The sequence below is a fragment of the Fragaria vesca genome, linkage group LG2 (genome assembly GCF_000184155.1).
Source record: "Fragaria vesca subsp. vesca linkage group LG2, FraVesHawaii_1.0, whole genome shotgun sequence".
NCBI classification, from domain to species: Eukaryota; Viridiplantae; Streptophyta; class Magnoliopsida; order Rosales; family Rosaceae; genus Fragaria; species Fragaria vesca.
This window is the reverse complement of record NC_020492.1, coordinates 11,368,045-11,381,131: the sequence shown is the minus strand read 5'-3', so window position 1 is coordinate 11,381,131 and position 13,087 is coordinate 11,368,045. Positions and strand designations below refer to the sequence as shown.

Here is a 13,087-nt window from a genome sequence, read left to right as displayed (position 1 = left end):
AGTCATTTTGGTCGAGATTGATGTCATTTTGAAAGTTTAGAGATGAAACTGATTAAAAAAAAAGATGAGGTATCAGACTGATTTTAGACTTAAAGTTCAAGGGAGTAAACTGAAATTTACTCTATAAAGTTCATAAGAGGAAGATATCATACTATGGATCGACAAGTAAGAGCTAGTTTGAGATCGTTATGACTTTTTTAAAAAAAAATTTGCTATTGTTGTGTAGTGAAACTAAACAGCTGTCAATTAAAACAATTTCATTTTGATAAATATTACTATTAAATATTCTATAGAGCGAGTTATTAGAGTTTTGGTCCGCGTCAAAAAAGATGGGGCTCCGAGTTTTTCAGAGTGACTTTGCTCAGAAACCTAGAGTTTCTCTATGGTGGTGGCGCTCTTCTTCGGATTTAGGCGTCGATCTTGATGTTTGTATGGCGGCTGCGTTGAGCTTTCTCAGCGTTGATCGTGTCTTTGCAGCGAGTGTATATTTCGACGGTGACATGCAGTGGCTGGAGAAGTTCCTTCCGATCGTTTTTTTATTTTTGGCGCTTTGGGCGTAGTGGTGCTGGACTAGGTTACTAGACAACGACGTCGTCGGAGAAGGCTTGCAGTGATCTGGGTATTGAGGAAGCTGGGTTGTGGTCCAATTGCTGGTGGGATTTGGAGATGAATATGCCCAAATTGGATCGACACAAATCGGAGTCCGGCTTAAGGTTAGAGGTGCTGGCTTTGAAAGTTTTGGGCATTGGTGGATCAACGTGCGGTAGGTATGTAGCCGTTGGAAGCTGGTCTAGTCGGAGATGGTTTTAGTGTCTGCCATGGCGACTGCATTTTCCTTTGCTGGGATGTGACAGTTTTGGCCTTGGGGATGGGTTTGGGCCCATGTCTTCAGGCCTAGGCCTAGACATAGGCTTGAGGATGGATTTGGGCCTAAGTTGCCAATTCTTCACCTGCGGTGCATTGATGAAGAGCTTGGTGCACAATGATGATATTGATAGAGCCACTTGGTTCCTAATAAGAATAGAAAAGGAAGGGGAAAAGTGCATGCCTAATGCAATTATTTATAACATGGTAATTGATGGTTTAGGTTAGAATGGTCACATTGCAGACACCTAAGATCCCCTCTCAAGAATGATCTGTACGGGTATTTCGCTAGACATTAACTCTTATACTTCATTGTTCAACGAAGTTTACAAAACAGGTGACTGAAAAAAGGTTATGTGATTGTTGAACGAGATGCTTGGTAAAAATCTTCTTCCCAACCTTGTCTCCTTCAATGCAATTGTTGATGGATTGTGTAAAGAAATGAAGGTTTAAAAAAAAATAGAAATGCATTCAATTTGAGGTATATTACATTCTCCATTTGTCTATGTCACAAGAAAAAAAATGTCAGGTCTCGTAGTGCCAATTATCAAACACACGTAAACAACACATTGATCAGAAAGTGCATATTGTAAAAGCTTCAATGTTCAGGCATCTAAGGTATATTCTTCCGCATTGCCTCACAACTCACAGGTCTATAACTCCACCAAGTCCGCAATTCTTTCTATTGCCCTCCATGAGGCTCGTTTTGATCTAAACATTCGATACCATAGAAGGCGTGGTCACATTGTGTAGGAGGTGGTGGGGAAGGGAAGAAGTAGTATAAGCGTATATGGCGGTTGATAAAAAGTGTTGGAGAAGATTCTGCAACTTGTAGAACCTTACCCAACAAAAAAACAAATAATTCACTGTTGCGACACCTAAGAAATGAACAACGCACGGTGCAACAACTTTCATTCCAGGTGACAAAACTAAAAAGTGAAACCACACACTATGACATCAGTATGGGCAAAAATGTCACAAAACATTTTCATTCCTCTCGAGTCCCACTAGAGGGTAGGCCTCCGAACCTCAGCTCGAGTTTCTACTCTCCCTCATTTACGTAGTGGAGACACTCACAGATCCCTACAAAGTGAGTTTAGGTCTATGTGATGCCTCTTCAACCAATGATGCAGAGGAAGTTTTGACAAAAATGGAAGAGAAAGGTTGTGCACCAGATGGCTTCACCTACAACATTATCATCAAGGATTATTGTTAATAACGAGCCAAAATGGGTTTTGAATATTATAGTACATATCAGGGCTAGAGGTTTCTCTGCACTTGCGTTAACTGGGGGTTGCTTCATGTTGGTTCTTTATCAGCAACTAGGCGCGGATCTAGGTAAGAGCTCGGTAAGGCTTAAGCCCAACCGAGATTGTTAGATTAAATCTTTTAATGTGTGCATAATGAACATTAAAGAAGCCTTTGCAAGCTTGGTTTAGCATAATAATACAAATTAAGCCACCTGGGTTAGATTCCTTTTTTGTATTTCTTTGTTTTTTTTCCTTTTTCTTACCTTTAGCTTCTAGATTCTTCTTAAAATCCTTGTTTTTTTCTTTTTTCTTACCTTTACTTTCTGGATTTCTTCTTAAAATCCTTTTTCTGGATTTCATTGTTTGGTAAGATGTTATTGTTAGGTATTTTGGTATTAATTTTGATTGAATTCTCATAACCTCTCTTTTATTTTATTTACTATACACAGTTCTAAAAAAAATTCCTTCTAGCTATTGGTTAAGTAGTAGTACATTTTAGCTGGGATCTTATTTTTATTACATATAATAAATAGTGTATATATATATATATATATATATTTTAGTTAAATATTTTAGTCTGTCATAAATTTCTTATTGCCTCAATTAACCTGAAAAAAAAAAAATTTCAAGCCCACCCAAATGTTGAATCCTGGATCTGCCACTGTCAGCAATGCTTGGTTGACATTGATCGGGGTCCGAAACGGTGGTGTGACGGGCTTAAAGGTGGCGGTGCTAGCTCTATCGTGGGTGCAACAGTTCCATTAAGCCGAAGTCTTCGATTGAGCACTCTTAGCCCTAGCTCAGTTGTGGGTTTGTCTTAGGCCCAGTATTTAATTTTCAATTCATGCTTATGTGTTAGTATTTAAGTTAATAAGTTCCTCCCATTACATAATAGGACGAAGTGGCCTTGGTCCCGGTTTATGCAACTGCACTACCTTGGTTGCTCGGGATTGGTAGCAAATTTGTGCAATGACAAAGGGGCGCAACCTCTTTGTGTCAACAAATTGATTGTTCTAGGTAGGCAGCAAGTTCTTTGCTTGGTCAAGTGCTCGTTGCCTCCTAATAGCAGGGAGAAACTTACATAAAGCTGGACTATTTGCAATGCTGCTTATTGTTTATTGATTTATTTTTCTAGTATGTTATTACAATTGTAAAACAAATAGAGTAGCCAATTGCACACTCTTCGTTGATAGGTTCTTTTGATATGTTTTGTAAAATGGCTGCTCACCTGCGGGATAGAATTTGTGGGACAAAAAGGGATGAACCGATCTAGACCGTTTGATCTTTAATGAGTAAATCCCTGTTGATACCCAAAAAAAAAGAATTTAAATTAAATAAAAAGAAACAGGAACATAAAATGGGACAACAATATTAGATCCGTGTGATTTATTCATTAAAGATTTGACCGCCTAGATTGGTCTGTCCCTTTTTGTCCCGCAAATTCTATTCTGCAGGTGAGCACTCTGTGTTTTGTAATATGCGAAGTTATCTGTACGTCCCCCCAAGCAAGGCTTAACCAAACCGTAATGACGGTTATTTTAGAAAAATAAATTAAGTTTTTTAGAAGGAAAAATCAAAATAAAATAAGGGTCCGGTTCAGGAGACTAAATTGTACACAAATTTGTACACTATTTGTGAGCCCTTTGATTTAAAGATGTTCAATGGCTTAGATCAAATGTGAGGATGACATGACATTATATTTATTTGATAAGAAAAGGTAAAATAAATCGAAATGGATTAAACTGTTTTTAGAGTTTTATTGAGAGTGAAATACCAAAAACTAATAATACTGAAATTAAAAGAATATATAGGAGACTACGGTTACAAGAACTACAGAAGAAAAAAAAAACAACCATCGTGTTCATCTTCTGATCTCCTCCTTTTCTTTTTTCTTTTTTTTTTTTTTTTTTGTATATTACCAATTGCTGCTCTTGTCATCTTGGACCTATATCAATACTCTTACATGTTAAATCAAAATTTAAATAAATAAAAAAAATCAATTTCTCAGGTGCGAAATGAGTCTCTTGTGTTTTCTTAATTTGTTGGTGATTCCCATAATCCTCATTAAGCTTGTGTCTGAGAATTAGAGGATTCATGTATCTTGTTGTTGTTTTTTTATTGGGTATTAAAGATCTGAATATACACACATACATAAAATAATGCGCATGAGAGATTCAAAAACTTACAAATATCAGCCTTTATATTTGGAATTTGTGGAAGGTGATTGTGATGGAGCTTAGAGCCGGGAAGACGATCTAGAGTTCTTGTTATTCTGTGTTCGTTTTCATCTTTCTCGTGCTTTATTTGTTTAATTACAATATATTTTTATTTTTATTTTGGTATTTTATTTCATCAGAAAAAAATTTTGTTCAGTTAATTTGTTTGATAAATACATTGTTATTATGTTTTTTTAATTCATGCCATGTCATCCTCATATTTAATCTAAATTATTAAACATCTTTAAATCTAAAGACTCATAAATAGTATAAAAAAGTTTGTGTAAACTTTGGTGTCCCTTAAATCGGTGAAGTAACGAAACTATATAAGGCAATGGATAATCTGGTGTGGGACTTTTCCCCCGCCTCGTTCACGTTCGCGTTGTTGGAGACTCCATCAGTCGCAAAACAAATTGGAGACAAATTAATAATTATCCAAAACATATAAGTAGTAGAAGCAATTTGCTTCCAAAGCAAAGCTAAGCTGCGATAGAGAGGGATAGAAACAAGACTACTAGTTGTATAGCAATGCCATACTTGGTTCTCCACAGCCCACCACTCGCGTCCTTCCCATGTCACCTTGCATCATCAAGGTTCCCAATCCAGACCCACAAACCAGCGGCCTGGATCCACCCAAGAAATAATCATGCGGCTCTGCTCCGCGGCATTAGGTGCATGGCGAAGCCGCGCAGAGTGGCAATGGTGGCTAAGCAGATACAGAGGGAGCTCTCTGACATGCTCTTAACAGATAAGGTGTTGCAATACGCTATTTTGCCCGAGGTTTCTTTGGGTGCCGACCGTTATCTCTCTTCTTTAACCACAATTAGTGATGTTGAGGTCTCTACCGACTTGCAGGTATTAGCCATTTAAAAAGGGTTTTGGGTTTGCTGTGCTTTTGGATTGTGGTCATATATTGTGGGTTATTGAGCTAGTTTGGATTTTGGGTTTCCTACATATCAATTGCATAATGTTTCATTCATGTGGTGGTGTTTTGGGAAAATGGGATAAAGGAGTTTCTAATTTGTGTGCTTCTGCCTTCTGTGTAGATACCCTCATTTACTATGTTACTGGCATATGCATAGTTTGGAGCCCCTGTTTGCTCCAATTTTCTTATTAGGATTGTTTTTAGGATACAGCTTTGAGCTTTACATTGCTACGATCCTTTGCAAGGTTGTTCGTGCTTTGTTTATGGTGTGGAGCATAAGAAACTTGACACGAAATGAATACATTTCAAATAGTAATCTATTGTTATAGTTTGTGCAAATGGAGGAAGCTAAGTGGGATCATTGAGTTAGATAATGCTGAGTTGCTTAGCGGTTTTTTGACCTTTGAGATTGATATTCATGTGTCGACACTCTTTTCTTATTGGAATCCCTATTACTTGAATTCTCTGAATCCGGAAATACATTTCAAATAACTCCTAGTCACAGTAGCATTGAATGATTTGATTTCAATTCCAAGCAATGGTTATCTTTCTCTCTTAGTAGCAATTTCAATCCCTTAGTAGCACAATAACAAAATGCCCACAAGTGATTCATTAGAACAACATTCCCACTATGTATAGTTATTTGTGTGGGACGGACAACGATTGTCCATTTGCAACAGTCGCAATTTCCAGTACAAGCTCCTAAAACAATCAAGCTAAACTCTTTTGAACAAAAGTGCTTTTGCAGGAAAGTATATATCAAAACCTTGTGTACATGTCAAACTGTAATGATATATATACATATGTGCGTGTCCGAGTGCTGCATCACTTTCGGCTTGTAAAACCTCTAGTGCAAGCTCCTGAAAGTCATAATAGAACTCCTTTGAGTTCACATTAATAGGGGTATTCCTTATTACCTCGGAACTTTAGGATCCTCTTTCCAAATGATTTCCACGACCATTGTTATACTAGACAACTGCCTATAGTAGCTTATGTATACTGCAATCATGCTTTATGTGTGAAATTATATGTTTCTCCAAATTATTCTTCATTAGAATACTCATTTAGACCAACCATAAAATTTCAATTTACTGATGCACTAGAAACTGCATTTGATTGTACAAGTTCTTGTCCTGTCTGTATTTCCTCCAAAGAACATGAATGTAAAACTAGAATTAAAATAAAACCCTGGCTGTAGATTCTGAAAGACTTACAGAGGAAGAGTTGTAAGACACTCCATATTTCCCAATTTAATGACACTGGCAACACGAAAATCTCCATACCTGCTGCTCCCTTCAAGTTTTGGCAGAAAACTTACGGTTTTAGTTAATTATAATTTATTTCTTTGACTACAGGTGGTTAAAGTATTTGTATCTGTCTTTGGTGATGAAAGAGGGAAGGAGGTTGCCCTTGCCGGGCTAAAGTCAAAAGCAAAGTACGTCCGTGGTGAATTGGGAAGGCGTATGAAACTGCGGTTGACTCCTGAGATACGCTTCATAGAAGATGAATCGTTAGAGAGAGGAAGCAGGGTAAAATTAAATTATATATGCTTTACAAGTTATCACTATCTATACATCTCTATAAGTGGGGATATCAATACTGTTGATCGCTTCTGCAACTATTTCATGAACTGAGTTTTTAGTTCTTACATGGTGGTTTGTACATTTACTAGGATATCCATATAAGTTTGGTCAAAACTTAACATCAAGTCTTTACATAAAGGTTGACTATATTGATGTTTATTAAGCTAAATAAACAAGTGTAACTCTCCAACTCAAATTGCTGTGTGGATCATGTCCTGTCAAACTACCACGATCTAAACGCTAAATAGATCGACACTGGATTTATGATATGATATGTCTATACAAGTAATATTTATGTTTCATATATTATAGTATACCAGTATCATGAATTTCATTCTTTTTGGTGACCTGTTAGTTAAAGGAATTGGGCTTAAAAGTTCAACTATCGCACCTGAACTCTATGGTTTTGCTATGAGTGTGTAAACTCTACCTGAAATACTCTCGAGAAAAGTTCAGGGAGAGTAACTTGCAGTTCCATCCAAGTCTGTGTCTCACAAACAGTCAACTGTGATGGTTTCCTTGATTACTTACTGCAAATGTTTCCCTTTAATTCTATCCCAGCAAAATGCAGAGAAGACTCTCCATATCTGTGTTACTGTTTAAAATCAGGTTATAGGTCTAAAATTTAGAAAAGAAAAAGAATTGCAGAATATAGAGTTTTCATTTGGTTTAGATTATCACTGTATGAGCATTGTCAATCAACAAATGTTCAGTTTTTAAATTATTGCTTGGCTATCTAGATTTTTGTGGTGCTTGCAGAATTACTACTAAGGTCGGTGTCTATGCATGGTGATCTGTAAAAGTTTAACTATTGTAGGTGATTGCAATATTAGATCGGATAAAGAATGAGAAGAAAATTGGAGAAATTCAAGATGAGTACCAATTGGAATCATCCGACACCCCTCAGGATGATAAAGATTGGGAGGATGATGACCCAGATGAAGACATTATATACGTGAAGTAGTTTGCCCCCTCCTTGCATTAGGGTTCTTCAAATTGAGGCATGAATATACTTGTCCCCAGGTTTGTTTTATCTCCACATATTTCCATTTAGTGATTGCCATCCATACAATTTAATCAATGTCATGTTTCTGTTTATAGATGTCACATATGTTGTAACTGTTTCTTGCTATTTCATCATTGAAATTGAGACAAAATAAAAATTATTCAAAGGAAACTAGATACCTGAAATTTGGTTGGTAGTGGTGGGTGGACTGGTGGATCTGGATGTAATCTAGGAATGTTGTGAAAAACTTGTGGAACGAAGAGGACTGTTTTCATTGTATGTATTGCTAGAATGTAGATGTTAGCATGGTGCATTTTACTGTGTTTAGAAAGATAGTGATCTCTGAACGGAACCTATTCCTGGGTACTGCTTGAAAATGTTATGGTCATTGTTGCAAGAGTTTTATTGCAGATAGTAGAACCAAATAACATGTCATATACATCATCTGATGTAGGCTAGTACGATCTGAGCCACAGCGCTAACCTGGAGAGCAACTCTTCCCACCTGAGCCATCATCTGAATTTCAAGCTTCAACCATGTGACACCTTGTAAAATTACCTCAAATATTTTTGTGCTTTTCCTCGAGTGTTAAAATTATTTTCCTTTTGTTTTGGTTAGTCTATGTAGGCTTCTGTGACTTGAGTGCTAGATAGTTGACGAGTTCCCAAAAATGAATACACAAGATGTGAAGGGATTGTCATTCTGTAGGCCTTGAGATTTCCTTTTGTTTTTGTTGTAATAGTATTATCATTTAGCTGGCTATATTAGTTATTACCCAACCAATTACCAATTCAAAAGGACAGCTGTGACGCTTGATTGACTAACTCTGTTTGCTGGAGTGGAACTGAAAACTTGGGTGTTTGCGGCGTTTGCCCTAACACTTCACAAAAGACTGATTAATTTCCCCATGATATGGGTTTAAAAGGTGAGCAAGGATGTTAGCTTTGAATGCTAGGGTACTTGACACAAAATCCCTACGGTATGGTGTAATGCTGCTACAAGACTTGACAAGGAGAGACTGTCGTGATGCAGAAACAAATATCAGCAATCAAATGCAATTGATGCTTTTAACTATGGTGCAAACTCTGCCAAAGGAGGCCAGGATTGCATTGCTGTTTTTGTGAAACGTATGTATTACTAGAGGATGATTATGAAGAGTGGGGTGGCAACAACTCTAGTATAGAGGATGATTATAAACTACTTTCTTGATAACTGCTACTTTCAAGGACATGACCATGAAGCACTTTCAAGGACATGAACATGAAACCGCATTGGACTGCATAATTATAGGGTGTACTGGCCTCAGTCCTAACCCTAGCAACTTTCTTTACAAGCTTCTAATTTGACAGGGCAAACTTCCATTTTCTGGTATGACACGAAACATTGGAGTCACATTGTTAAATCGGCACATCCAAAGTGACAGACATCGTCTAATCCAACATGACAAAAATAGACCACATCGTGTAAATTCAAATAATGATTATGCATATCAGCCACCAAGGGCTCAATGTGCAAAAAGCAAGCACCAAGGAAGAATTGGTCATTCTAGCTTAACCACTCAATACTGAAATTGAAGCTAATTAATAATTAATAATAATTACCAAAGAGCTAAACCAAGGGACCACTACCCTCGTAATTTCACTAAGCAATGGAAATTGAAGTGCCATTACAATAGGCGAAGCCAACAAATAAACCATCAGAGTACTGAGTTCATATTTCTCAATTCAAAATCACTACCTTGCAGCTTCTAAGCAAGGTTCTCATAATCCACAAAAGCTCTAAGAATGAAATGTCGGTACAGCACCCTTGTGCATTATTCCTATCCCCAGATCCTCATTCACAACTTCTGGTAGAACACCTCCTTCAGTGATGAGCCTTTGCTGCAGCCTTCTGGTGAGATTTAGCCTTAGCCTGGGGAGGAATAAAAACAAATAAAATAAGCATCAGTAGACATCATATGCTGATATGCAAGTGCGTTTATGTACATGTCTAATCGCTGGGAAAAAATAATTTTCAAACAGAATCAGGGATACGGTCCAATCAATAGAACATACAACAAGACCGCCACACCATAACAATAAAAACCATGTGGACGAAGTGTAACATCAGTGTTTCAAAGAAGTGCAGAAACAATTAATAATTAACTTGATTTAGAAGCCTTCTAATGTCAGGTTAAACAGCTAAATTTTTTAACAAAGGAAGTTTCAGATCACATTGCCCTTCCACTAGAATCAGTAAATTAAAATACTTAAATTTTGAAAAGTGATAGTATATTGACAACCTCAGAACATGTTGGAACTCAACAGTGTGATTGGAAACATAGTGTATTATGGTAACTTGTTTAACCTGGCTTTTTTTATTTGTTTTGGTGAAATGTTTACCCTGCTAAATTCCCACTCCTAGTTAGAAGAAAAGAGGGCTCCCGACATAAATGTTAAACCACCTAATTAAAGTATTAACAGTTTCACTTCTCTTCTACTGTTCACTTCCGAATTTTCACATATCCGAGCACAATCACAACTTGTATAGATCATGCAGGACAAATTGTCAAAAAAAAAAAAAAAAAAAAGTAAGAAGAACATTATAAAGATGAGAAGCTCCCAAAGCAAGAGCCAACAGAAAAATAAAAGCAGATGACAAAGAGATTGAGGAGGTTGAGGAAGAGTAAGAACGGTAGGGGGAGGGACAAACAAAATGTTCTGCTTTTTGAAAACAAAAGGAATGAAGGAGCACAATCAGTTTTGAGGAAGCAACAAAAAGTTTTGGCTAAGTAAAAGGAAGAAGGTAGAGACACGGAGACGGAGCACAAAAAAATAAATTAGATAAGGAGACCGACAGAGAGCATAAATCGCATGACCAGATTCACACGTCAAATATCCCGCTACAAAGCAGCAGCTGGTCTTCAGATCAGGTTGATTGATTTGATTGACAACAAAAGCATATGAATCTTAACTACAACAAAGGACATGAATAAAACTGAAAAAGTCATCTAGAAGCACCAGCTCACAGGGAATATTGACAACACACAACAAACCTTGAACATTTATCATGTAACAGAATGTAACAGAAAACTATATATTAATTTCTGCTACTCTAAGGCCTCGTTTGTTTCGCGGAAAGTAGACAGTATGATAGGAAAGTTGTTCCTTTCCTGTGTTTGGGAAAGCAAAAGGAAATGAAAGACTTTCCTGATTGAAGGGAAAATATGGGAGAAAGTGGCTCCTTCCAAAATCCAATGGAACCACTTTCCTTCCTTCTTTCCCTGCATTTATTGTTCACATTATAATATTTATTAGATTTTTTAAGAACTTTCCCAACGACTTTCCTTGCATTACCAAACATCAGAATGAAAACTTCTCTTGAAATTTCATTCCCGTTCACTTTCCCTTCCCATGGGAGAGAGGAAGGAACTACTTTCCTTTCCGCAAACCAAATGAGGCCTAAAGCCAAGATACTAAGCATATATCGGGAACAGTCAATTAGATCAAGTACTTACTGATTTAGGCATTGTTTTCATCGAACTCAAACCCAATTCATATGAAAATTGTATCTTTGACAAATTTTGAAGTGACATCTATCATAACAATGCCTATCTTGCCAAACGATGGGAAGGTCAGCACATAAACTTATGTCAGCAAACGACACTAGGCTTCTAATCAACTGCTCAAATGATCAAAAACATGATCCAGCTCTAGCCACTGATCACTCATACCAAAACTAAAATAATCTAATACAAAGCATTTGTAAAATTAGCATATAATTGTCTAAGATGCAAAAACACTTAATTCACAAACCCAATAAAATCAAGAAGAAGGGAAAATTGGGTACCTTGAGGACCTTGAGCTTAATGCTTCCATAGACGAGTCCAAGAGAGAATGCGGAAGCACGAGCCACCTGCGAGTTCCCCCAAATTCCGAATTAGGTTGAACAGTTAAAACCAAATAGCAGTTAGATACAGAGAAATAGAGAGAGAATTATACCAAGGCGAGGGTGCTGGTTCCAGAATAGGGTCCTGGAGGTGGTGCCATGGAGATTCTCTGCTGTAACAATTTGACGAAGCGAACGAGAATAGCCCAGTCAGTCTTTGGTTAGACCTAGCTCTTCGCTGCTTATATGTATCAACCAGTGCGATCGCCACCGTCTGTTCTACCACGAAGACGATGTACCACATTTTTATTTGACTTAGAAGGCGCATTTTGGACCGGGTCGACACCAAAATTAAAAAAAAAAAAAAAAAAAAAGAACTACCCCCGATAACTTTAGGTTGATCATCATGTTCTTTTTTCAGTTTCTTTCAAAAACACCCCTCGATTTTCAATTTTCATCAGCCGTGTCTAAACCTCCGTTCTCTATCTAATTCCTTCGTCAAGTGATGACGTGACATCAAGAAAAAAACCAAATTTGAAGTCGCTGGGCTCACAGAAAAAGGGCAAAATAGACAAATTGCATTCAATCCCACCAAAATCACTAACATTAGGGGGTTGTGATGGGAACTGAGATGTGTATCAATATGGGGGAAAATTGTAAGAAAGATTATTTTTTTGGAATTTGACTTTCTTCTTAATGCCACGTCATTATTTGACGGAGGAATTTGATGGAGAACGGAGGTTTGGACACGATTGATGAAAATTGAGAGTCGAGGGGTGTTTTTGATGAAATTGAAAGAATAAGGACTAACATGATGATCGACCTAAAGTTAATAGGTGTAAATTGAAATTAGTCCAAAAAAATAAATAGAAAAATGATATCAGTTTACGAAAAGAAAAATTTAGCAACTGTTTCTAAACTGTTGTTGTAAAGACAAGTTGACAAAAACTATCCATATGATACCCACATATTTGATATCAACGAGCCTCTGTTTAAATTATGTAACGAAGCCGTGTCACACCCCGGTTCTTGAGTTATTTTACAGTTATTTACTCTTGGTATTACTTTGGCTTTTACCGTGTTGAGTAACCGTTTACTACTTAAGGACCGTAAAGTTGACTTTTTCTTCTGTTTGGAATTTGGGAAAACTTTCTTCATGAAAGTTGTAGAGGACGTTAAACAGAGTTCGTGGACACGTGGCACGCTTAAAACGGAGTTCGTATGAAGAAGTTATGGCGTAAAAACGAAAGTTACTATATTGGTAAAATGAGGTAAATTCTAGTAGGCTTTATTTTGTGGATGTTTTAAGCTGTGGACCGGGCCAATAAGAGGGGAAAAAGGCCCACTGCCCACCTCATTTTCTCTCTCTCTCTCTC

General features: G+C 37.1%; 2 protein-coding genes across 2 annotated transcripts; one reads left to right on the top strand and one right to left on the bottom strand.

The window, feature by feature from the left end:
- Positions 1-4,858: 4,858 nt before the first annotated feature.
- On the top strand, positions 4,859-8,602 carry LOC101312214 (probable ribosome-binding factor A, chloroplastic-like). Its single transcript, XM_004290298.1, has 4 exons — positions 4,859-5,185; positions 6,611-6,784; positions 7,656-7,861; positions 8,299-8,602. The coding sequence occupies exons 1-3, from the start codon at positions 4,859-4,861 to the stop codon at positions 7,800-7,802; spliced, it is 648 nt and encodes a 215-aa protein (XP_004290346.1). The 3' UTR covers positions 7,803-7,861; positions 8,299-8,602.
- Positions 8,603-9,391: 789 nt separating this feature from the next.
- Positions 9,392-11,997, bottom strand: LOC101296160. The gene is made up of 3 exons (XM_004290330.1): positions 11,825-11,997; positions 11,673-11,738; positions 9,392-9,755 (listed from the first exon to the last, which is right to left on the bottom strand). Exons 1-3 carry the CDS (start codon positions 11,870-11,872, stop codon positions 9,708-9,710), a joined length of 162 nt encoding a protein of 53 aa, XP_004290378.1. The 5' UTR covers positions 11,873-11,997; the 3' UTR covers positions 9,392-9,707.
- Between the last annotated feature and the right edge of the window lie 1,090 nt (positions 11,998-13,087).

What these genes read in the sequence shown, in the direction of transcription:
- LOC101312214 (XM_004290298.1), top strand. Translation starts at nt 4,859, where the DNA reads ATGCCATACTTGGTTCTCCACAGCCCACCACTCGCGTCCTTCCCATGT. An exon ending in AGGTCTCTACCGACTTGCAG is followed by an intron (nt 5,186 to 6,610) that starts GTATTAGCCATT and finishes CTTTGACTACAG; the next exon opens with GTGGTTAAAGTATTTGTATC. An exon ending in CGTTAGAGAGAGGAAGCAGG is followed by an intron (nt 6,785 to 7,655) that starts GTAAAATTAAAT and finishes TAACTATTGTAG; the next exon opens with GTGATTGCAATATTAGATCG.
- LOC101296160 (XM_004290330.1), bottom strand. Translation starts at nt 11,872, where the DNA reads ATGGCACCACCTCCAGGACCCTATTCTGGAACCAGCACCCTCGCCTTG. An exon ending in GAACCAGCACCCTCGCCTTG is followed by an intron (nt 11,739 to 11,824) that starts GTATAATTCTCT and finishes GGGAACTCGCAG; the next exon opens with GTGGCTCGTGCTTCCGCATT. An exon ending in TTAAGCTCAAGGTCCTCAAG is followed by an intron (nt 9,756 to 11,672) that starts GTACCCAATTTT and finishes ATTCCTCCCCAG; the next exon opens with GCTAAGGCTAAATCTCACCA.